Source organism: Leuciscus leuciscus (genome assembly GCF_965113295.1).
Source record: "Leuciscus leuciscus genome assembly, chromosome: 9".
NCBI lineage: Eukaryota > Metazoa > Chordata > Actinopteri > Cypriniformes > Leuciscidae > Leuciscus > Leuciscus leuciscus.
This window is the reverse complement of record NC_138733.1, coordinates 17,651,989-17,678,111: the sequence shown is the minus strand read 5'-3', so window position 1 is coordinate 17,678,111 and position 26,123 is coordinate 17,651,989. Positions and strand designations below refer to the sequence as shown.

The 26,123-nt window shown below is 37.5% G+C and overlaps 1 protein-coding gene across 8 annotated transcripts in view; it reads left to right on the top strand.

The window, feature by feature from the left end:
* igsf9ba (immunoglobulin superfamily, member 9Ba) overlaps positions 1-26,123 on the top strand; it is a 66,205-nt gene that overhangs the window by 26,041 nt on the left and 14,041 nt on the right. For all 8 annotated transcript variants that reach the window (XR_014208622.1, XM_082179587.1, XM_082179585.1 and 5 more), the window contains exons 4-11: positions 9,850-10,001; positions 14,232-14,349; positions 20,095-20,236; positions 21,470-21,615; positions 23,942-24,084; positions 24,184-24,324; positions 24,419-24,538; positions 24,630-24,780. Coding sequence is in view for 7 of the 8 variants with exons in the window: in XM_082179587.1 (XP_082035713.1) it covers positions 9,850-10,001; positions 14,232-14,349; positions 20,095-20,236; positions 21,470-21,615; positions 23,942-24,084; positions 24,184-24,324; positions 24,419-24,538; positions 24,630-24,780 (1,113 nt within the window). In the remaining variant the exon portion in view is untranslated. The remainder of the gene's footprint in view (positions 1-9,849; positions 10,002-14,231; positions 14,350-20,094; positions 20,237-21,469; positions 21,616-23,941; positions 24,085-24,183; positions 24,325-24,418; positions 24,539-24,629; positions 24,781-26,123) is intronic.

The following is a 26,123-nucleotide window of genomic DNA, read 5'->3' as shown; positions in this document are numbered from 1 at the left end:
TAGAGACGACATTTTGTTCTTGGACAATAATGGGTCATGATTTGGTTTTTGGTTAGTATGTTACTGTGTTTGTCAAAGTATCACAGACCCCATGAAATCAAAATGAGAGTTTTGTGCCATTTAATCCATGTCTGTAATCTATCAATCGGTATGTCCCTCTAAAACTTCCCGTTTCATTAGGAACACAGGACAAAACCATGCTTCGATTTCATAAGAGTGTTTAAAATAATAAAGGGAAGCTTACACTCAATATTATGAGCCTTTGGGTACTGACCAGCGTTCAAAAGAAACCCATCGGCCTGCTTTGAAATCTGCATGCCCTGTGTCTAATAAACAGAGTAATATTTCACCAGGCACCACCATCATTTCCATTACACTAATGGAGATGTCTTCCATGGTGCCAAACTATTGAGGCAAATTTGGGGTAGCTCAAGGCTTTAGTCATGTCATGTTCCTCTCTCTCATTCTGTTTGAACATCACATTTTGCCTGATTTATTATTTATGGGCATGGTTCAGCATCGCTGGAAATATATTATCTCCTCCACGATGAGTGTTTGCATTTTATTAGATGATGAATTTAATACGATCCATTAAAACAATATGTAAACTATCATGATTCACAGCTCAGTAATCATTGCCTGGGGGTCAATATCCAAAAGGCCCTCGGTCGCATATTAATAGTATCACAACTCCGCTGTAGGCTTAAATCAAGTGCTGACATGGCAGATTAATTCCAATACTGGAGCCTTTTGTATTTGGCTGCACTGCATACTGATTCTTACTGTACATAATTTTACATGTATGAGCTGCAGTGGCAGAAGGTGTCATTAAAGAACCACTGTCTCTTCACACGTTTGTGAGAAATCGTTAGGGTTTGCCGTGTTGATATGTTGGTGATAAGCAACTTTGTTGGCTCTTTATAGTGTATTTATTGAATTACATCCCCAAGTGAGTGTGTGTTCAGTGGACAGCAGCAGAGAGGAAGTGATGAAAGTGTGCAGTCAATGATGTGGTCGTCTGATTGAAGTTGCACATGAGGAATTGAGTAAATTCGGTGCATTTGAACTTGCATTATTGTTGGCATGTTTTGATTTGTTTTGTTTGCTAAACTTTTCCATAGACTTTGCATCCCTATAACATGTTTTTACTTTGTAAGGAATTTTATACCTGACCAATAAGCCATTTCCTTTAGGACTGTTTGAAGTAAACCAAACAAGTGTATGTACAATGAAAAATAAAAGTTACATGTAGAGTAGTGCTAGCTATTTTCACTATTGCATAGAATGAGTACTATGGCTATGAGTACTTCCCTAGTGAAAAATAAATGTACTAAAATGTATTTGAAATACATGTATTTTATGCTAAGTATAATGCATTTAAAAATTATTTACTTAATATAAATACAATTGTACTTTTGGTATACTTAACTGATATACTTAGTCTGCTAAATTGGAACAACTAATTTTGTACTTAATGCACTATAGTTATCCGGAAGTAGTGCTGAGGTCCAACTAAAGATATAATTATATTTGATTTGAAAATGGTAAAGTATACTTTAGGTATACTTTAAATATCTTGCATTTAAAGACTGATATACAGTGATCATAATGTCCTTACTAATAGAGATATTAAAACACATTTTAGGCTATACATTCAGAAATGTGAATTGTGCAATAAAGAAGTAGGCCTACTCAAAATAAAGTTTAATTATAATGTATCAGTAAGTCTCAACCGATATGCCAGTAAATATGTTAATGCATTTGTAGTATACTTAGTATGAAATAAATACATTTTGGTATAGGTTTTTATCATTAGGGATGTTTGCTGCAGTGATTTGTATCTCAGTTGATTATTCATTGTGAAATGAAGCAGCACCTGATATGTATTTGTCTGCTGTCAGACATTGAGGTGTCATCCACAGGAACAGTATAATTAGTGTTGTCAGCTCTCTGTAAGTGCAGGCTATTTGTATATTTAACATGCTTGTGAGGTGAGACTCATGCATATTCCAAACCTCAAACAATGACACCAGCAAGGGTAACTGTCTGCTGCACCCCGCGTCCATGTTAAAAGTCCACAGCCGTTCGCTTGCAGAAATCACTGTGACTTATTTGGAAAGTGCACACAGTGGCCGTTTCTCCATTTCAGAGCTGCGGTGGGAAAGCGAGCGAGCGAGCGAGAGGCGCAAGCGAAGGGTGTATTATTGCATGCAGGGTGTTTGTTTGTGTATGTGTGTGTTTTTGGCCCAGGGTGAATGAGTTCAGTGTCTGCCTCATCTTTTTTCAGCCGGAGAAATGTCACCTGTGCAGCTGTGACGGGCGGCGCTAGTGCGAACATCTGTGAGGGTTTATTTCATGGCTTCCTATTTCCTCTCTACTGCCGCATCGGCCATTCATGCCCTCCCTCGTTTGCATTCATGGTCAGTTCGCCGGTTCACTCAGTCACGTCCCCTCACACACACTCTCCTGGCTCTGCTTTCCGAAATGTCGATATCAGTGATTGCGGCGTGTAGATGGTGTGTGGTTTTTATATGTCGTCAGGGCATTTTACAATAAGGCACGTATAATAGCCTTTTGGCTAAATGGCTCATGGTTGGATTTGCAAGCAATGCAGCTTTGAATTTAAACGACATAATGCCTGCTTGAAATTCACTACATTTGCTTCGATTGCGGATGTGTGATTGACCTGTATGGCAGAGTCTTTGACTGAAATTAAAAAGATAAAGGCAGATATTGCTCCTCCCAGTAGATGAAGGCTCTTATGAGATGTAACCATTTTATGACTTTTAATAAGCATGCATTGTCATGCCTTTAAAGATGATCCTCTCAGGAGTAGTCCATTAGCTGACTTTGTTAGTTTGAGATGAAATGCTTCATGTGCATTTATTATGTGGACCCTTCAAAGTTTTCAGTGGGACGTAATAAGTAAATAACTCTAAAATCAGTTTAATAATCACAAACCTTTTGCTTGCTCTTGTGGGTTTGGTATGCCTTTTCCACCAAAATGGTGCTTGCCTGATTTGTTGCTGACTGAACGATAACGATAGCTTGTTATAATTTGTTTTATTTATTTATTTTTTAGCATTAAGTGCTTGCAGTGTAAACCAGTGGTTCTCAAACTTTTTTGGTCGCGTCCCCCTTTTAAACTTTTAAAAAATCTCATAGTTTTACTATGTAATGTCATTGAATCATATAACAGTAAGAGAGAATAATAGTTAAGAACTTAACTTTTAATTTAAATAAACAAAAACATTAAAATATTTCAGTGATGCTTTGGATGAACAATATATAAAAGCGCCAATATATAACAGCTTTTGACAACGCCTCACAAGCTCAGCTTCTTGTTCGTCTTCTCACCGGAACACGCACAGCAGCAGAGTGGCGTGTTCACAATAGCGGCGTGTAATTCGGTACGCTAAAGAGGTGCTTTTCTATGGCAAGCAACTTCTATGTTGGGCTATTTCCAATGGTGACAATCAATGGTCTGAAGAAGAACGATTCAGTGTAATTGCCGTCCGATGCCGCTATATAAAGGTAGAGCCCTAACCGCTATTCACGAACTTGAACGCCGTTGCAACAGCAGTTTTTTTTTCTTTTTTTCTGCTGATAACAAGTACTCTAAAGACCACAGCTGCTTGCATGCCTCCTGAGGTCAGGGGAGTGAAGTTTACACATACAGCTCTTACTGGCCTTTGTCCGTTAAGGCTGATTTATACTTCTGCGTCGGACCTACGCCAGAGCCTCTACGCTGTAGGCAACGCGTTGGTTTTCATTTATACTTCTGCGTCGTTGTCCGCGTTGACGCGCAATTACACTTGCAGAGGGAGCATGTGAAACCCGAGGGAGTGGTCCTAGCAGACCAATCACAGCGCTTACGTCCGCGTAGAGTTGACGCGTTGTTACATTTTTGGAGAGGTGCACGTCAGGGTACGCCGAAGGGTACGCGCGCTACACACAGCCTACGACGTAGCTACGGCGTAAGTTCGACGCAGAAGTATAAATTGGGCTTTACACTCACCCCCCTAAACCTCACTCCCATCCGGGTCACGGCACCAAATATAACCGGTCCTACTCGAGAGGGATTTGAGCTGGGGTCTCTGGAGTGGGAGGCGGGCGCGCTAACAAGGACGCTAAAGGCCGTTAGCGTTAATCGCTAGCGCGCCTCTTGAAGCCAGGTGAGTGAAGTTTCCACGCACAGCACTTACTGGCCTACATCCGTTACACAATGTAGTTATGCTCTGAAAATTTTGTTCTGTTTTGCACATAGCTTTGTTTAGCACAAAAGTAGTTTTGTTTTGTGCAGCCTAGTTTTTTTTCCAGTTACTGTTCATCACTTATTTGTCACATTATTATTTTTGGAAAGGACAGCATATTATGATCAATACTTACCATTCAATGTGCAGTTAACTTGCATCACAGATATGAACACTTGTTCACACTCATCCTCTGCATAAGCTTATCTTAAAAGTTTGGTAAGAAACACTGGTGTTCATTGGTATTCCGACTGCCCATCTTGGCCAAAAGCGTCTTTGTTGGAGCAGGTGCTGTCTGGCCTCACAAGGGCAGAAAAGCCTGACAGCACTGGTTTCCTGTAGCCGGCGATATTAGCATCCACTTGTGTATGGATCCTGTGTGGACAGTGGCGGTTCTTCCTGCCAGGACGGGTGAGAGGGTGGCCGGCTGCCCCTCGTGTACCCAGCAGGTGTCAGCCAGGCAGATGTACCCGCTTAGAGAACAGTAGTGGCTCTGTGGAGACGCTCAGGTCATCACACAGCCGCCCTTCATCAGTGTGGCCGTCACACTTGTCTCTCTCAGAACATCCTGCCCATAGCGGGCACAGATCATTAGCTTCTGATACTAAATGCCAATCTAAACCACTATGGTGAAGCCTAGCGGTTAAAGATCTGAGCTGGTAACCGAAAGGTTTACAATTGATCAGATATCATCACTGTTCCCTTAAGCAAGGAATAATTCACCCGAAAGATGAAAGTTCGGTCACACTTTAGATTAGGGTCCAATTCTCACTATTAACAAACTATTAACTACGACTTTTGCCTCAATCAACTCCTAACTACTGCTTATTAATAGTTAGTAAGGTAGTTGTTAAGTTTAGGTATTGGGTAGGATTATGGGATGTAGAATAAGGTCATGCAGAATAAGGCATTAATATGTCCTTTATAAGTACTAATAAACAGCCAATATCCTAGAAATATGAGTGCTAATAAGCAACTTGTTAATACTGAGAATTGGACACTAAACCGAAAGTTCTTTTATCATTTACTCTTACTCATGTTGTTTTAACCTTGATGACAAGACTGTCTCAGTGTTTTTTGTCCATACAATGGATGTCAATGGGATAAATGGAGAACTTTGGTATGAATGCTGCAAAAAAAATCATCTACTTAATTAGCAATTTGTAAATATGATCAGTCTTCTTCTACTCTGTAAAAGATGATTGTGATTTTACGTTCTGTAAAAATGCTACGGTAAAAACCTGTAAAAATGTTAACAGTAAGTTTCCTATTGTATACAGTGAATACCTGTAATAGATCTAACTTTACATTTAATGTACTGTTAAATTTGACAGTTTTTGGAAGTTAAAAAGAATAAGTCGCATAATTTACAATGAAAACAAAACGTAAATTGACATTCCCAGTATTCTCTGTGTGACACTTCACATTTGGTATGTTTTCATTGAAATGGCTGTTTCTTCGTAGTTTTTTTTCTTATCAGTTATGTACATTAGGGTTTTGTTACATCAAATGTTGTTAAATTAATGTTTATTGCATTACTTTAGTGTCAGATTTATTACAATGATGGTGTTTAGTATTTATGTGAATGACACTGCACCTTTTATACTTTCTCAGCTTATGGAAAAGCTGCTTTTCATGAGATTTGATTCATCATCTGACTTTCTTATCACCACCAGTTTTTGGTGGTTTTCAGTTTATTACAATGGTTCAAAACAGATAGTATGGAAGTAAAATTATGCCAAAAGTTTTTGAAACAAAAAAGCTTGTTGAATTGCACTAATTGAAAAAAATAAATGCAAAAAAAATGCAAATTGCTTTTTAATGCATTGTATTTTTATGGGCTGAAATTCAACATGGTTGAATATTTAAGCTGTGAACATTTCAATTCAAAACATTTCACACATTTTCATTATTAAAAATGCTATAATCCATATTCACCTTTCAGATTTACAAGCATGGTTAATGCAATGCATATTATTTTCAATTAGTGCAATTCAACAAGCTTTTTTTTTTCAAAAACATTTGGCATCACTTTACTTCAATATATTAGTACTTAGGACTTAGATACCTATTAGTAATAGCTTGGTATATAAAAATGTATATCAGTTAATGAAAGACGTTGTTTTTTTTGTTTTGTTTTTTTTTACTGTAAATTTAAGTTAAATCCGTAAAACCTAGAATTTTGCCACCATATTTTTTTACGGTAAAACCATAGCTGCCATTTTTTTTTACCATTTACCAATTTTTTTTTAAACAATAGCACGATATTGGGAAAAAATGACATTGCGATATTTTATTTTTCTGCGATATATATTGCGATGTGAAATTAAATCTAATCTAATTTTTTCTTACAAACAAATATGGGGTAGCACACTTACATTCTCATTTTAAATAATTTAAACATCAGGGTATTATTTAAATTAGAGTAAATTATTTGTTTGTAACTTTAGGATATGGTTTGAATTGTTAACATTAGTTAATGTATCTAATAACTAACATGAACTTACCATGAGCAATACTTTTGTTACTGTATTTATTAATCTTTGTTTATCTTAGTTTATAAAATACAGCTGTTCATTGTTTGGTAATGTTACTTCAAAGTGCATTAACTATGTTAACACATACTGTACAACTTTTGATTTCAATAAGGCTATAGCCTAAATGTTGAAATTAACAATGTTGTAGAAGTGCAATTTACTAATAGTAAATGTTAACTAATGTAGTTAAATAGTTTAATAAATAGAACATTATTGTAAAGTGTTACAGATTTTTTATACACCAATTGAGACGTCTCGTGAGTTCAGTGTTGGACAGGTCAGTTGTTTATACCATTCATTAAATTGAATCGGTTCAAATGAATCATTAGTTCGCGAATCGGACGTGTAGTCTACGGCACGCGTTGTGTAATTATCTCGGCAGTTTAGGATATCGCACAAGATTTATCAACACAGAAAACATTTCATCACTGGATAGTTTTTTTTTTTTTTTTTTTTTTTTACACCATCGTGTCAATTGATTTTGATTAATATGCGCGAGGGAGAGAGAGCAAGACAGCGCTCGTGTTGTTTGAAGACGGTGAAGATGAGCGGACGCGCGGCCGGGGCTCTCTCGCTCTTTCTCTCTGCTCATTCTTATATGCGCCCTGTTAAACTGACAGGACTTAAAAACACATGCAAATGTAAACTTTCACTTTATGATGGTTAAGATGTGCAATTAATCCGCGAAAAACATGCGTCAAGGGCCAGGGAGCAGCTGGCCCGTACGGTTAATGAATCACGGATCAACTACAACAGCCTACATCGCACATCCTGCGATGTGACTATCGTGGATTCGCACATCGCGATATCGATGCTTAAACGACACATCGTGCCAGCGAGGTCAGCATCAATGTGAAACGCATTATAAAGTGAAACATTTAACCTCACTGCTGGATATATACATCAGTGTCCTCAAATAAGCTGCATTACAGGTTCATTGAAGATTTTTTGCAGGGTTCATTTACAAAAGCAAATTAGTTTAGCTTATATATGTCTCAGTATATAAAACCTGTCTTCTCGAATAATTTTATTTATTTGACCGTAATCAGTATTGGAAAGCTAAGCTTGTTTGTTTGCCAGAAGTTAAAGTCTGGAGTAAGAGAAAAATAAATTTGAGGTGTTGGGTGTCTAGTCAGTGAGCTCTGTCCAAACCATCTGTTCGTGCGGAAAGACCTTCAGACAAGTGCCTTTTGAAATATGTCTTCTGTTTGTCATTCGCCGTGTGAGCCCAAGATTTCCTGAAAACACACAGTGAGACAAGTCCAGAAAGTAGGGCAGTTGTGTGATGGAGTTTGCTTGTCCCTTAAAGTACCTTCAAGTGTTTATCAAAGAGATTTCCTAAGAGAGAAACAAAGATGAAAATGGTAACAAGCAAGAAAGAATCTTTTGGTCAATATCAGCGATATGCAAAATGACGTAGTGTCCGAATTGACGTGGTGGGTTGCCTAAGTGACTAGTTTAAGAGACATTTCTTTAGGATGCATTCACATCAGACAAGTTCAAAAACATCTGGGGTATGTTGGAATGGAACAGAATGCTATTTACAACTCAAAAACACTGTGCAATACAGTCAAAAACTATAGTGGAAGTGCTTTCAATTAAAACGCAACGTTTCTGAAAAGTTTTACTGTGAAAACTGCTTGCTATGCTGTCAGCACATTAATTAGCACTGCTGCTAAAAATATCAAAACTAAAATGAGATGCAAAGAAAAATCCAGATAAACTAGTCAATGTCAATAATGGACTAGTTTTGTGCTGGATTAGTCAACCATTGGGATACATCCCTAGGGGATGTATATGTATATATATTTTTAGAGATTGGATGAGCAAGATGTTTTGGGCTATAAATTGTTCTCCCTTGTGTTTAGCCTGCAACAGATTGTAGCGTGGATGAAAAAGCTCATGGTAGGCACAGATGGACAGATGTTCAGAGGCATTAATTGCTTGCTTTGTTTGTTTTTCACCAGGTGTTTGCGCTGTTGAAAGCAAAACTGCTATAGGCTAACAGTGACCCACATGCAGAGGAAGTTAGGATTTCATTGCTGAAAGTGCACAACACATAGTCCTAGAGATTGTTTATACTTGTAAGACAGGTGTGATTATGCACAATTATGCTGAAATGTTTTACACATTCACTGTGATCAGATGTGTTATGATTGGTGGCAAAACAATGATACAAGCCCATAGACTTTCACTGAAAAAGGAGCCTGAATCACATAATAGAGACTTGGGGTTGGGTGAGTAAACAAACACCTAGCAGTCACTTAAGGCCCCTTTACATGAAACGTTCACTTTCACTTGTAGTGGGAGTATTTTGAGCAGTCGAGGCGGTGCTCGCGTCGTGGTCTACTTTCATAACACTTTTAGCTACTACTGCAGATTGCATTGAGATGTTGCATTGACGTTCTGGATGATCCTGGTAGCCTCAGACGCCACGCCCACGGACCGTTGGCTGAATGTCTGATGCATATGGCACACTTTTCTGGAAACACTTCAGGAGTTTCGAAGTCGCGATCTGATTGGTTGAATTCTACAGGATGTCTGCGAGACGTGTGTGTCGTGTTCTTTATCGGTCCACCTGGCAACAAATTTCCCTCGTGGAAGAAGAAAGCCGCTGTGTTTACTTACCTGGATCAACTAAACCCTGGATTTTCAAAAGTATGTGAAGTTTGCGGCTCCGTTGTTGCAGTAAACTTGCACAACATTCTTGAATGAATCATTTATTAGATGCACGCTGGTATGTTGTTGTAGGGACATCGACATTATATTGCCACGCCCTTAAACATGACGCGGAACAAAACGAACTGTGATTGGTTGCGTTGCATGTCAGTCAAACGTCCTCTTGGGCAGTCCTTGGCCAAGAAAAGCTGCGATAGAGCCTTCTGCCATCAGTCTGAAGGTCTGGCTATGAGAGACTATGATACTGGTTCCTAGAGGTTTTTCTCTGTGGCTGCAGAACTTAACAGAGAGCCTTACACATTCTCTATGGGGTCCTGAACACGTGAGAGTATTAAATATATAAGAATCTGAACTTAACCTGTCCTTTGTTTCTCTCCCAGCGCCCCCTACGTTCGCGGACACGCCACCGCAGTACGTGGAGGCGAGGGAGGGTGGCAGCATTACTCTGACCTGCACTGCCTTTGGAAACCCCAAGCCGGTGGTCACCTGGCTGAGAGAGGGGGATCAGCTGACCAGCAACAAGAAATACATGGTAACTGTGCTCTTGCTTTTTTTCAGTGTTTTTGGCCTGTTTTCCTGTAAAAAATAACTGAGTATCCCTAAAACTAGATTCCTTTATTTGAGAAGCAAGAAAGGAATTAATACTTTTATTCAACAAGAAATTCATTAAATTCATCAAAAGTGACTGTAAAGAGATTTATAATGTTACAAAAGATTTGTATTTGAAATAAATACTATGCTTTTGAACCTTCTATTCATTAGAGAACCCTGAAATAAGTATCACGTTTTCCACACAAATATTAAGCAGCACAACTGTTTTCAACATTGATGATAAGAAATGTTTCTTGAGCACCAGTTGCATAAACTGCTAAGACTAGTCTTACAAGTTAGTCATGACATTTTTTTCTTTAAGACTGCTCATAATTTTTTCAAGTTAGATAAAGACGTAGATTGGTCTAATTTGAGACCTGAAAAGTAAGATTGATTACGCCTAACTAATTGCTAGTTGGTCATACTAGTTCTTAAGACACAGTCTTAACATTATGGCTATATTTATGCAACTGGCCCCAGATCAGCATTTTTGAATGATTTCTGAAGGATCATGTGACTGAAGACTGGAGTAATGATGCTGAAAATTTAGGAATAAATGACATTTTAAAATAATAAATTAATTGTAATAATATTACTTTTTTTATTGTAGTTTGATCAAATAAATGGTGGTGAGCATAAGAAACGTCTTACACAAATCATATTTAGAATGGAATCTTGAAAATATGGTGGAGTTAATGCAGAAACCAAGAAAATTTAAAATGAGATATATTATATTATATTACAGTACATTACATTATATTATATTATATTATATTATATTATATTATATTATATTATATTATATTACATTATATTATATTATATTATATTATATTAAATTGTTTTATAGATTAAGTAGATTTATCCTGTTTTAAATTTGTTTAGATGGTCAAAACTCATTGTGTGTGTGAACAGTTTCAGATGATGTAGCATTTAATTTTGGTGAGCTGCTGCCTTGATAAAGTAGAAAATTGACAATGTACTTTTGTCTCCAAATATAGCCAGTGTGAATTTAGTCTAGCCGTTAATTTGATGCGCAGTGAATCGTACTGTCTCATTTTTCTTTTGGAAATGGAAGCGTGAATCATCACAAGCTATTTGTAAGAAAAGGCTCTGTCAGTCAGGGCCCGCGTCGAGGGTCTGACAGTTGAAGAGCACACGCCTGCAGTGGGAATGGAGAAAAACTGACAAGCGTGTTTCCAACTTACACTGCATGCAGGATGCAGGGGAGGAGGCGGCGCAGGATTTGACAGAACAGGCAGTCAGTCTGGCTCCAGTAGGCATTGCCTCTCAGCACATCTGAGGAGATATCCCTGAGGAAACAGACAAATAAAAGACAAGAGAGACAGTGTAGCTGCTTCTGTCTTACATCTGAATGTTCGCTTTCATCTGTTCTAGACTACAGCCACCTGCACCGCATTCGTCTTGTTCCGCATTTCCCAGCGTTTTTTTGGTCACAGCTAGCATTTACACGAGGCGTGTTTGAATGCCATTTGCCGTATTCTGCCTGCCACTCTCACTCACCGGCGACTGATGAACAGGAAGTGATGGCTGGCTGCTGTTTTTTCTTTCACGGCCGCTCTTAGCAAGGTTATTCTCCAACCCAGTGGCATCGCTTCACAGCACTGGAGCGTATTCCCAAAAGGTCACGTTTGTGATGTCTTATAAGCTGTTTGGCGGGTGAGGCGTGAACTCCCACATTTGGACACTTTAGCACGTCTTTGCATTATATAACAAAAAAATACCAAACACAATGGTATTTTTTTATTATAGCTGCAAAATTCAAGTAAAACATTCAAAATATTTTTATCTATTTATTAATTATTGAATTTAACTAAATTACAATTTGTTATTATTAAATTACTTTTAAAGACTATCATGTCTTTAGCAGAATGAATTTATACAATTATTATTGTTTTATATATATATATATATATATATATATATATATATATATATATATATATATATACATATACATACACATATATATAATTATTTTAATAGGCTAACTTTTCAAACAAAATTTGAATTTAAGTAACATTTTGTAACATATAATGCTGTTTTATTTATAATTGTTTTAATTAAAAAATTATTATAAATTAGTATGTCTTTGCATGATATAATAAAATATCAAATCGATTGGCATTTATTATAGCAGCAAACCTTTCAAACAAAACATAAAATTATTAATTAATTATTGTTTATTAATATTAAACAAATTAATGTTATATTTAAATTATTATTATGTATTTTGCATTATATACACACATGTAAATAGCATAATAAAATTGCATGTAATTAATTATTATTAATATTACAATTATTGTTTTAAAATTAAATGTATTACAATTATTATGCATTAGAATGTCTTTGCATTATAAAACAAAATTTCAAAGTGCCATTTATTTTAATGTAGCACCAGCTACTTTTTTTATTTAATTTTTATTTGAATGAAAAAATAATGATTAGAATTGATTAAAAAAGTAGCTCTGAGAAAAGAGCCGTATATGCTTAATCCCGAAACTCCACGTAAACAATCCCACTTGACTTTTATGTCAGTGAATGTAAATGCTGGCAGCAGCCTAAGCAATTCTCTGTCACATTTAGTAAATTGCCCCATACGCTGTGATTAATCTCGATTCGGCTGCAATTAGATTGTATCAAATCTATATTTAATTATTTCTTCTGTGAAGAGAAAGCACTCTGCTTCAGCTTCTTGGCTCTTACTTTTAAAAGCTGTTCCCACTGCGAACCAGCCACAGTCCCAGACATTTACTCAAAAGAAGTGTGTCGTGACCTCACCTTTAAGAACAGTGGTGAGGAGGCCGGTGGTCCTCCATTCTTTTCCCTGCTTCCATGGCTAGAAGTTAGAGAAATGGAGGAATGCGATGAAGGAACACACACACTAAAGAGCAAGAGGCACAGATGTCTTGTCTCGATGCACATAGCTTGTTTCTCACCCTGCCCTCCTCCACAGCAGTGTGTTTAAATTAGATCTCTCTGCACACACACAGTGTTTGAGAGAGTTTATTACCTCCTCTCGTCTGGGTCATCAGTGTGATGTGTCTGTCAGCGACAGGATTGTGATGGAACAGGCCGGGAGGATTGTGTCAACCGTCCAGCAGGACTTGACACACCTTGGGATATTGTGTGGGAGGAACAATAAGGCCAGTCTCCTCTGGCAAAAGCAATTGACGTGCAGGGAATAAGACGCGACCCACTCCTTTTCTAAAACGTCCTGTCAGGAACCTACGCAAGAATTCATGTCACCCGTGTGCTGTTCGGGAAGACGCAACTGCACTCTCTGGCTCAGATGTGGAAACTGATATATTTTAATTGGTTTGTTACAAAAAGCGCACAAGCAAAATAATGAATAATCTCTTTTTACACTTCAACGTTGCTTGAAATATGATTATTAAAATGCAACATCTAATGCAGTAAGGCCTTGAATTTTGTTTAAATAGTCTGATACATGTTTATACATTTACAAGTTTTAACAATTTTATTGCTATACTTTTTAGTAGAAATAAATAAATATATGCAGATGTAAAAGTATAATAAATATCATGTATTTGTAATTTTTTATTTTTTTTTTTGTTAAAAAAATGTCTGTCAATTTCCAATCGGCCTTTAGAAAGCACAATAAAATGCAAAAATGTTATTCAATATTTATTATCTAAAAATTGTTATATTATAATATTAATATATTAATATTATATTATAAATATTATTTTTAAACTTTATTATAAATGTGATTTTGACAATTTATTAACTCTTTACATTAAGGTCTTATTTATAAACATTAGCTAATGTATTAACTAACATTAACATTAACAAAGATACTATAACAAATGTATTGCTCGTTGTTAGTTCGTTCATCAAAAATACAGTCATTTATTGTTTGTTCATATTAGTTCACAGTGCATTAACTAAGGTTAACAAATACAACTTTTAATTTTAATAATGTAGTAAATGTTGAAATTAACATTATTGTAAAGTGTTATGAACAATTTTATAGCCATACTTTTTAGTATTAAATGAAAATTTAATATGATTTATATATATATTTTTATTTATATAAAATTATATTATATATTATATTATGTATGTATATAATATGTGATATTTGTGTTTTGAACCCATGTTTTTGCTTGTAATCTCTCTGTAGGTGACTGACGGCAGTCTGACAGTGCAGGCCATCACGCGGGAGGACCGGGGGGCCTACAGCTGCCGTGCCCACAGTGACCAGGGGGAGGCGCTACACACAACCCGCCTGCTGGTGCAAGGTGAGGTCTGCAATATCTGTGGTGCAACACATATCCATTGACTTCCCTTCTCCAGAAATTAGATACATATACAATAAACAGGGGAATCTAATACACAAAAAGGAAATTTCCGGTACTGATAGTCGGGAGAAGCCAGAAAACGTCCTTCACGGTCAATGTTTGTCATTTTACTTGCTACTGTGGTCATCCCGTCCCGTCAATACTAGCTGCAAAGATGCGAATCCCTCTGTGCTCCCTGGTTAATTAGTCTCTTTTAGTGAATCTGCGTATGGACACATCAGTGTTGTCAAAGTCTGGCCTTTACATCTCGTCACTCTAAGCACATCTGCCGCAGTCAATACGTTCAGTCCGCTCCATCTGCATAGATCACTTCCTGTCACTCAGCTCCTAATGGAGCCTTCCAGTAGAAGCTGTTTACAGCCCTGCTCAGAGCGATGGAGATGATATACTGTAGGTTTACGGTTACCACTTGTGCCTTGTATACACACCTTCAGAGTGGCTTGTTTATTTATTTGCCTGTAGTTCACACAAGGATTTTATGTATCTTCATCATAACTGCTGGTATTCCTTACTTCCTTTCTGAATTTCGATGCTGGTGGTCAGACTAGTTTGTGCTGGGCTTGTGCTGGCCTAGTTGGTGATCCATAAGAAAGGAAAATGGAGTGGAGATCTCTTTAATATCTCGGATATTTAAGACCCTCTGTCTTAGATCAAGACCCCCAGATCAAGCGCACGTGAACGGATCATCTTTACAGCACGAAATAAACATTAATGTAAGGTATTTTGAAGGATACAGTACAATTTACCGAAATCCTTATCATGTCTCATGTAATTGCTGTGTTTCAACCACAGAAAGACTTCAATAAAACAGCTTGTAAAAAATGTCATGTAATGTTACATTTTCCTCAGAAAAGCCATTCAAGCTTGTCAGTCAGCTAAATGAACTCTAGAGAGGAGCATTTCGCTAAATATACTATGCTCTATATTACAAATTAATTATATATTTTACTGTTCTTCAATTTTTAATGTATGTTTGAATAAATAAATCACGTTTTATGACAGCCACCATTTAAATGTTTATATTTCAAACAACGAATTGGAGTAGAAACCGAATTATGTAATTCTAAAGTTAATATTATAACTTTATCATTATAAAAACTTCCTTGTGTGTAATTTAACTTTTTGAATACAAATGAGTTAAGTTAAACCTTAATACAGTAATGTAGTACCAACTTAAAGTCTACAGCATTATTTGAGAGATTTTCTTTCCTTGAGAAAATTTGCCATGTACTGTACTTGATATATATACAAATGAATCAATATCAAATCAAATCAAATTGAATTTGAATTGAAATCGAAATCGAATCGTGAAATTTGTGTCAGTTCCGATCCCTAGTAAACTATAGTTATGACATACACCAGTCAAAAATTCACAAAAATTGGAAATTGAGATACTAAGTAATAAATATGAGATAGAAATTATGAGATACTACACTTATACTGATTTACATCTGTCTTAATTTTCTTTTGATACGTTGTTCTTGCTCTCTGGTCATGTTGTGTTCTGTTTTGTAAAAAAAAAGTCAAAAAAAGAGAAATTATGAGATACTATGGACCAGATTTACTAACAGCTTGCGCGTTAAAAATTATTGTCAGGATTTCAGTGGTGGAAGAAGTACTGAGTATGGCTTCGCTTCAGAAGGCCTTCATTAACCCCCCGGAGACGTGTGGAGCACTTTTATGATGGATAGATGCCCTTTTATGATGGATGCACTTTTATGGACTTCAAAACAGAAACAGCCTTTCACTGCCATTATAAAGCTTGAAAGAGTCAGGATATTTTTTAATATAACTCTGATTGTATTCGTCTGAAAGCAGAATGTCATATACACCTAGGATGACTTGAGGGTGAGTAAATCATGGGCTAATTTTCATTTTTGGGTTAAGTCTTAATAAAATAAATAATAATGTCAAAAGTCATAATTATGGCAACATTTTTGAAATTTTGACTTGAAACATTGAAGTTGACAAAAAGTAAAAGATTAAACTTTTTGTCAGATTATGACTTTAATTCTTATGACTTTAAGAATAATCATCATTCACTTTGAGTCAGCACCTGGTACTGGTACCACAGTCTCCCCCATATGGCCTTAGCATTAGTACAGAATGATGAAGTGGTTCAGTTTATTATCCGTCGACCGTGTACAGTTTGACAGCAAACATGAGCAAGCTGCCTGTCATTGGCTTTGTGGCTTTCACTGCAGTCAGATTTATGGCAGTGGAGCATGGCTGTGAATACAGAGCAGCACGCTAACACATCCTTCGCTGGGAAACAGAGAATTTAGAGGACACGTGTGATCATAGAGCACCAGGACATGTACAGGATATCTGGAGCTTCTTATCCATACTCTCTACATTTTCTGCTAATGGCTGGCTGATTTAAAATAAATATTATATTATATATAATATATTTAAATAATTTTTAATGCATGGTTTTCAAACTTTTTGTTTCCAAGGAGCCCAAAATAATTTCTCAAAAATTAGTGTTGTCTATTTAGTTTCATGTATAAAGACACATTTATGCCGTGTGTGAAAAATATTAAGCTTGAAATGATAAAGAAGTTGTTTCCAAAATAATTGGCTTTGGTCACAGTATTAATGGCGAAGCAAATTATTCAAAAATGAACTGTAGAATATATTCTTTGCATTACATTGACATCTTTTTTCTGCGTATTATTAAAGTAATGAGATCTAAAAATCTTTTTTTTTTTGTTAATATTTAAAACAAGGCTTTCAAAAGATTAAAATAACTGTGATTAATCTCATGATTTTTAACCAGCTTTTAAACATATTTAAGAAATATCTTGTTAACTTTAATAACCCTAAAACATATCCCAGTTTGAAAATCCGTTTTAATGCATTTTTATTTGGACATTGAGTTTCTTAAAATACATTAGACTAATTTTGTGATCTTTTGCTGTGAGATGTTGTAATAAGAATAATCAGAAAAATAATAATTTCAGTTATTTCCGTGAACGTTGTCACCGTGAGTCATTTTATTATGTGTTAAATTATACAAGGGAACTTCGGAGTTGGAACCCGCAATGAATTAAACAAAATATAAAGCAAAATGACATGGAACACAAGAGTGAAGTAGTCATTAGATGCCATGTTCATTACAGCAGCATCTCGGGGAATAGATTCATAAGCAGAAGTTATTGTTCCTCCACATGCGCGACGACGTTAACGACAGAAATTGTTGAACCAATGCGGTTCAAACGGCCGAGGTGCAACCATGCTAGTTTCTCCAACGAGGCATCGTACTATGATTGTTAATCAGCGAGTTACATTGTTGTACGAGAAACGCACCCCTGAGAAAGTACATAAACGTCGAAACAAAATATAATATTTGATCATCTGACATATTTGAGAGCTAGATCGTCTGCCCTACCTGGAATTAAGAGCTTTAGTTAGAGTGATTTAGAAGGGAATCGTCTGCTCTTGTCTAAGCACCAGTGAGTCAGATGGAGACACATATGAACTGTGCCGAGCCAAAATTGCCTTGGCCATGGGCTGTTTTGTTTAGTAAACTAGCAATATTGTTTTTACAAAAAGCAATATTCTCATGAAGCCTCCGGAGAGGCACTCTAGTTAAAACCTGCTTCAATAAAACGAGCATGAGCAACGCCGGGGATATTTTTAGACGCTTTCAAGTGATGCCTTTCGCGATTTCATTAATAAGCAAAGCTACGCTACTGTCAATAATCCCCTTAGATGCAGTGTCATTTACCGCACATTAAGGACACATCCAGGGAGCTGAGCGTAGTCTACACATTAAAATTAGAAGATATTTCACAGCTAGTCATAGGTTTGTTTGTGCTAAAAGCAATGTTCACGCTGTACCTTTCTGCAGAGCACTCACAAATCTCATAGCGGTCCGAGTGTCACGACAGTATTCCTGCCTACCCACACGTCTAATTAAGAGTCTATTGGCAATTTCAGTGACAGCCTCATGTGGGAAGGATAATATTCTCTGTGGGAAGGTCTGACAGTAGTATCTTTGCTGTCTTTATTAGACAGGTTTATATACAGATAAACACAGAGGAGAATTAGGATAATTGGAAGGAATACCACATCTGTGGCATGCGGTCGATTAACACAGACAATAATTCCGGTCCCTTGGTTTATATAAACAAACACAAAATGTGTTTGCAGTAAATACGCTAAGAAAAAGAAAGTTAGCGGGCAAAAAGCTAGCACCTCTAATTTTGTTTTGAATGTGCACTCAAATAGCATGTTAGCGGTGAGTTTACTCTTATTTAGACAACTTGTTTCTCTGGTTTGTGAATAAGAATTATAATTCTAAAGAAAAATAAAATAAGATACTAGTGTAGCAGTTTTGGGTTTTGTTTCATGGCTTTTACTTGGTTATGCCTATTCATAGTTAGTCCTATTCTTCTGTTTGGTCCTGTCACTGGTTCATTGGTGTGTTAAAGGTGAACTAAGTAACTTTTTTTACCTTAACTGAACAGCTTCGGAGTCATTGGAATGGTTATATTACTTATTTCGGGTTGAATGGTGGTCGTTTCGCACCCCCCTGGTGCCCGTGAGCGGAAAATACGCACTTGCAACTTTGAGCCGGCGGGCCGCCGGCCGCTGCGTCAGGAAGTCTCACGTGATATCAGGTCTCGCGATGTAAACACTTGCTTTACGGCCAAAAGAAATCTGCTAAAATGCTGTCATTATTGCGCTCCCTCACGCTGTTCGAACCCGAATGAAGAAGACGTTTTAAAGAATGTCCCATCTGCTTTGATGTCGTTGATCTATAGCCTCTGGTGTCTGAGAATGACCAACGAGTTTTTACAACAGTGTTGTCAAATATCTATTCCGAAGCTGTGGGGGGAGCTCTAGAGAGAAACCTGCGAGCAAAAAGCGAGAATACAGCGAAGAAATTCCGAAGCTACTGAGTGCTGCTTTAATTAGTCTTGTGTTGCATTTGGTTGTTCTTGATTAGTCTTGTTATCTTTGTTTGGCAAGATTCTCATAATTGCAACTATATTTTGTAATTGCAACTTTTTGTATCTTACAAATGTGTCTGTTTCACACACTGCAATTGAGACTTAACACTTGCGACTTTCTCGTAATTTTGATTAGACTGGGTAAACCCTGCCGGCGATTTGATTTCGCCTTGCAGCTCAGTCTGGAAACCTGTACATTTATCTATCCTGCTTCCTTTACAAATTTGCGGGAACCAATTACAAACTGGCTTATCCACCTGGCGCGCTATTGGCGGGTTTAATCCAATCCAATTCCTTTTAACCTCTCGACGATGCTCAATGGCTTCTTCTTAGCAAACAAATTGCTCGAGTGGGTGTAAATACCACTAACTTTCTTGGTTTTTTTGCACAACCTGCAAAAATCGTTCGACTCTGTTTTTGCGTCGCTCTGCAAAGTACGTCACCCGATCGTTGGTCTGATTGGTTGAAGGACCATCCAATTGCGTACAGAGTCATTTGAACTATGCCCGTTGATCATGCCTCTTGTGCAGTAGAAAATACATTGCAGACTCCCCAGCCCAATGTTCAATCTTAAAAGATTGAGCTTGGTCTGGTGATAGCCAGACTAAATTTTGATTTTATATCTCACAAGTGCAATTTTGTTTCTTTTAGTTGCAACTTTATAGCTCACAATTGGTTCTTCCCTGTTTGTCTGTCTATAACCCCTGTCACTGTTTGCCTCCACCAGGTCCTCCATACATCGTGTCACCACCTGAGAACATCACTGTTAACATTTCCCAGAATGCCCAATTTACGTGCCAAGCAGAGGCGTATCCTGGCAACCTGACCTACACTTGGTTCTGGGAGGAAGACAACGTCTACTTCAAGAAGTAAAGTTATGATCGAGTTCACTTCTGTGCCAAGTCTCAGAGTCTTGAAATACAGAAACCTTTGTGTGTGTCTGCCACATTCATACGGTTTTAGATTAGAGCCACATATATTTTTAGACCCAGAATCCCTGAATCTCAAGCCCTCTACAGCTGCATTAAGGCAAATTCTAGCGCAGTGACACGGAGGCGCACACAGCAGGTTTTTATGCCGGGATGGGAACATCTTGTGACACTGTGCTTGTGTCATCACATGCCTAAAAAAACATGCTGATCATCTGAAGCCGAGCCAGGAGCTGTTCTGACTCCCCCAAGCGTGGCCGTATTGAACCTCTCTACGCAGGGCTGTAGTCTGTTCCTCTCTGTGGAAACAGGCCAGAATAGTGTGAGGGGCGGACGGATGTTCACGGGAACATTCAACATACTGTACCACTCTGTGTAAAAACACTATTAACCTCAAAAAGAAACATTTTATTTGCTCAGAAGCATTTTATCTGAAGGCATACACATCTATAAAGAAAGAGTCTTCAGTGGGCCCGAAGCAATACTGCAGGGGGTCTGCCAAATATTATTTGAACTCATTAAAAAAAATTGTGCGTGGAAAAAAGTTTGTTAAAGATAAAATGTAATGTAAAATCAACCAAAGCTAGTTAGTTTAAGAAACTAAAATTCAGCTGAATGCCAGTTAGTTAGAATTGTATAATGTATTAAATGCTGTTTCTGCCTTAGAGTAAAAAATAAAAAGGTTATCTTATATTTATATCTAAAAAAATTATTTATATTTCTTAATTGTGACATTATATCTCACAAATGTGTCTGTCTCATAATTGCAAATTTATATCTCACAAATGCATGTAGTTCCCATAATTGCAACTACATTATGTAATTATTTCTTACAAATGTGTCTATTTCTCATAATTGCGATTTTATATCTCACAAATGTATCTTTCTCATAACTGTGACTTCATATCTCACAATTGCGGCTTTTTATAAACATTTTTGTAATTTTGACTTGAACAAATTTGGCTTGTATTTTTCACAAAAAGTAGGTATAAGTTTTTTTTTTTTTTTTTTTTTTTTTTTTACTTTCTCAGAATCATCTTCTGTATTATGTGCTCTAGCCAAAAACAGGCTTCCATAATAATGAGACATCATATCAGCTTCAATTCTTCTCTGTGTACAAATGCTTTTAATGATATTTTTTCAAACAGATAATTTCTCTTCTCTTCCCTTCAGTGATCTGAAGCTCCGTGTGCGCATCTTTATTGATGGAACCCTCATTATCTACAGAGTGAAGCCAGAGGATGCTGGGAAATACACCTGCAGCCCTAGCAACAGCCTGGGTATATCCCCCTCTGCTTCAGCTTACCTGACCGTGCAATGTGAGTTTCACCTCCAACCTCTTAAAAAGCCTGCAGCACCAGGCCTGCGTTTGAAATCTCAGTCAATGTCTTGTGTGCCTTTGAGGTGTTTTATGTAATTGGTGTCTGTCACGTAGAGGGACAGAGCTATTTACACCCTTTGAGATGCCGTGGTGGCTGCCAGGCATCTGAGATGTTCTAGTTGCTGCCTCTCTCTGGAGGGTTTGAGGGTTTGTTTCCATCTGCACCAGGACTCTTGATGAAGTGGCGGATAAGCCCTGAGTCTGAGCTGCTTCTTTGTGTCTGTCTGTCTGTCTCTATATCGTTCTCTCTCTTGGTTTGATTAGACAGATTGGAAGAGCCTTACTTCCTGTGGTCATCATGAAAAATTGGAATCATGACAGTTATACATGACAGCCAAGAGTTCTCACTTAAGCAACTTTACTTCATTATTATAAAACAAATAGTTCCAACTCTGAAATCTGATTGGATGAGGCACGTTGTGACGGCACATCATGGTGCGTTCAAGCCATGTCAGAAAGATTGTATTTATGAGTTGAATGCACATGATAGCCACCACCAATTCAAACATACCACTTTCTTTGAGCCCCAATCTTTATGAGTTGTCAGTGAGAAAAATGGCGGAATACCCCAATACTTATAGGTATTTAACAGTGACATTGTCAGGCTTTTTTTTATTTACAACAAAATAAGCGAATTATATTTTCCTAGCGTTCATTTGCAGGGTTCGCTTCATCGAAATTACCTGCACACACACATTGGATTTGGCACAGGTTTTACACCGGATGCCGTTCCTGACGCAACCTAGATACGAGAGTACTGGGACACACTCACACACTCCTACTGCCAATTTGGCTTGTCTAATACACCTAACCTGCATGTCTTTGGACTGTGTGGGGGAAACCAGAATACCCGGAGGAAACCAACGCTGACACGAGGAGAACGTGCAAACTTCACACAGAAAGGACTCCTGGCTCAGCTGGGGCTTGAAAATAAGCTAATTGCCTGCACAAAATATGATAGCATTGTAATATAACAATATAATAAATAACTATAAAATTTACATTGACTTCTTAATTTAGTTAAAACATAAAAAAGCAAAACATACCTGATGCACATTCTTTGTTTCTTTTTCTAGTAGTATAGAGTTAAAAACCTTATACCTTAATATATATATATGTATACCTTAAATAATGTTATTATATTATATTATATTATATTGTAATATATCATATTATATTGTAATATATCATATTATTAATCAGCAACCCTGTTATGTAGATTCTGGATCTCTCCAATAAAAAAATAAAGTCAATATTGATTGTTGCAATGGGAAGAAAATGCAATGTGTAGAGAAAATGTGTATTGTCTTGAATGTGAACTTTCTGGGAGAAAAGGGTGTATAAATATGAAAGATTGCTTTTTTTCCTCTCAATTTACCACCCTGTGTATCACCATGACCCACTCTATCATCACAGCAGAAAAGAGGTCAGGGCAGGCGTGACAAGGGGGCCTTAATGAATTAACCGAGGGGAAATATAGCACGACAGTTTGAAGAGAGAAGAGATTAGTGGTGGAAAAGCACATTATATTGTGTCATATGCAGAGCAGTGGCTGACTGTCTCATTAGCAGCCCGCTTCTCAGTGCCGCTGGGGTTGTGCTACATCAGTCAGCGACACCCCAGGGCTGCCGCAGGTGAGAGAACTTCACAGGAAGGGCTTTAAATAACACTTACATGTTCTGATACGACACATCACTTACACTGTGAACACTGCAGTGAAGATTCAAGATTTTATATCTATAACTTGTATGAATCATATTGTGATGGCTGTTTTAACTGGATTTGTTGTAAAATTTTAAAGTCATAATTAAAAAAAAAAACATAGGACCACATTTAGCATTAAGCGAATATTCTTGGGCGAAATCCAGTCATTTCAATAAGAATCCACACTATCAAGTTGTTCACCTGGCTATGCCGGGTTGACCAACAGAAAGGTGCTTGGTTTGAAAATGACTTCTGTGTGAGTGGTGCTTCATTCATCGCCACACTATTGACAATAGACAGTGGACCTTTTTTGGCTGTGAAAAATTTGCAGAAATTTTGCTTACGTGACTTCACCTTTATATAGAGACAAGACCCACTTTTCACAATCCACCGAAATCTCAGTGGATAAAAATTTCTGTTCTTCCCTACACATTGTTTTTCTCATTACACAAGTAAATTGATTTGCGATTGCCATTTCATGTTGGCTTTCAATTTTTCTTTTCAAATGTTTTTTAATCTACTTTACCATAACTAACATTTTCACTGTATCCTCTCGGCAGACCCTGCCCGTGTTGTGAACATGCCACCTGTCATATATGCCCCAAGAAAGTTGCCGGGAATCATTCGGTGCCCAGTGGATGCCAACCCTCCAGTTATTTCAGTCCGATGGGAGAAAGATGGCTACCCACTCAGAATCGAGAAGGTCTGTAATGGGTAGACTTCTGACGTCTGAAATGTCGAGACTCTTGAATGTTTGGCAACACTTCAGATCACTGATTGTCCTCCTCTGCTCCTCTCACAGTATCCTGGATGGAGCCAAATGGCAGATGGAAGCATTCGGGTGGCAGAGGTCACTGAAGACTCCCTTGGCACCTACACCTGTGTGCCTTACAATGTCCTAGGTACCATGGGACAATCCCCTCCGGCCACTCTGGTGCTAAAGGTGAGTCAGCGCATCTTAATTTAAAGGGGTCATAACGGGAGGAATCACTTTTTCCTTGAAGGTTTGTGTGTTGAACATCATCATGTGACCCCAGGACCCCCCTTACTTCAACGTGAGGCCCGGGGGGGAGTACCGTCAGGAGGCGGGGAGAGAGCTGGTCATCCCCTGCGCTGCTTCTGGAGACCCTGAGATTCCAACCATCGTATGGAGAAAGGTACCATGACCCACTGAGTAGCCTGTAATATATATCACCCTTGCCATGGATAGACACTCATAAACACTTTATTATTCTGTGCTCTGTCAAGGTCGGGAAGCCCAGCAGAAGTAAACATAACATCTTATCAAGTGGTAGCTTGCAATTCATGTCTCTGAGCAAAGAGGATCATGGAGAGTGGGAATGTGTTGCCACCAACGTAGTAACAAGCATCACTGCCAGCACACGCCTTTTTGTAATAGGTAAATGACTCTATCTATCTATCTATCTATCTATGATTTTGAAGTTTTTTTAAGGACACTAAATACGTCACATATGTGATTTGTCATCATGTGCCAGACAGGAAGTGTAGGCTAGGACATTGTGATTCCCAGCCAAGCTGCACAAGTGAGTCATTACAGTAGGGGGGCAGTGTAGCTCGTGGAGGCTCTAACTCAGCTGTCACGTCTGTGAGTTCACCCTCGGATAACAAGTAATGTGTCAGCAGGCACACAACCCCACACACACTTTATTTGTTTGGTGATGGACTGGTGTCATGACAGTCTAAAGATTATGCTTAATGAGGGAGCAATTAACAGATTCTCCGCAGCTGCTAGGTGCCGATAAGAGATGTGATGGAACTCCTGAATCCATTCTCCTCTTCAGAGTCTTCATCGTCTTCAGTGCCCGGTGCTCTGCTGCTATTATCAGCCTGGGTCAGTCTGTGCTTGGAGTTTGTTTATTGTCTGGTCAGAAAACATAAGTGAGAGGAGGCTCAGGTCAGACAAATGGATCTCCTGTTTTTCAGTTCCTCATGAATCTCTCTAGTTGTGTCTGACAAAGCTGGATCCATGTTGGAAAGTAGTTGTTTTGGGACAAACAGCCTGGCTAAGACCTTTTTCTTATGCTGTTCTTTTGAACTTTTTTATTCATCAAAGAAAGGTGAAAAAATGTATCACGGTTTCCTCAAAAATATTAAAAGTAATTATAAAAAAAAAAATATATAGACCAACAAATAAACATATTAGAACGATTTCTGAAGGATTATGTGACACTGAAGACTGGCGTAATTGCTGCTGAAAATTCAGTTTTACCATTACAGGAATAAATTACATTTAAAAATAAATATGTTAAAATGTAATACATTTAAATGCTTATTTTAAGTTTTAGTAATATTTCACACTGATACTGTTTTTACTGTATATTTGATCAAATAAATGCATAGACTTTTTTCAGAAAACATTAAAAACTTACCGACCCCAAACATTTAAACGGTAGTGTATAATTTAAGTTTATGTAATTATAATTGACAGTTTCTGCCTGAGTGTTATCATAAAAGAGAGTAAGATTAAAGATAAAACAAGAAGGTGCTTGCCTATACAAAACTGTTGCTGTGTGGTTGGTAAGATGTTTTGGTTGGTTACTTCTTGGCCCAAGGCAAAAGAGCCCAGTCCTAAGTACAATAATTTAGCAAGAAATAGCTCAGCTCAAAAAACATGATTTGATGCGTCATATATCCATAGCACAAACAGTGAGGGGGAAAAGTAATGTACCAAAGTTGAATACTTTAAAGTTTCGCTATCAAAGATATCAGCAACTCTTACTC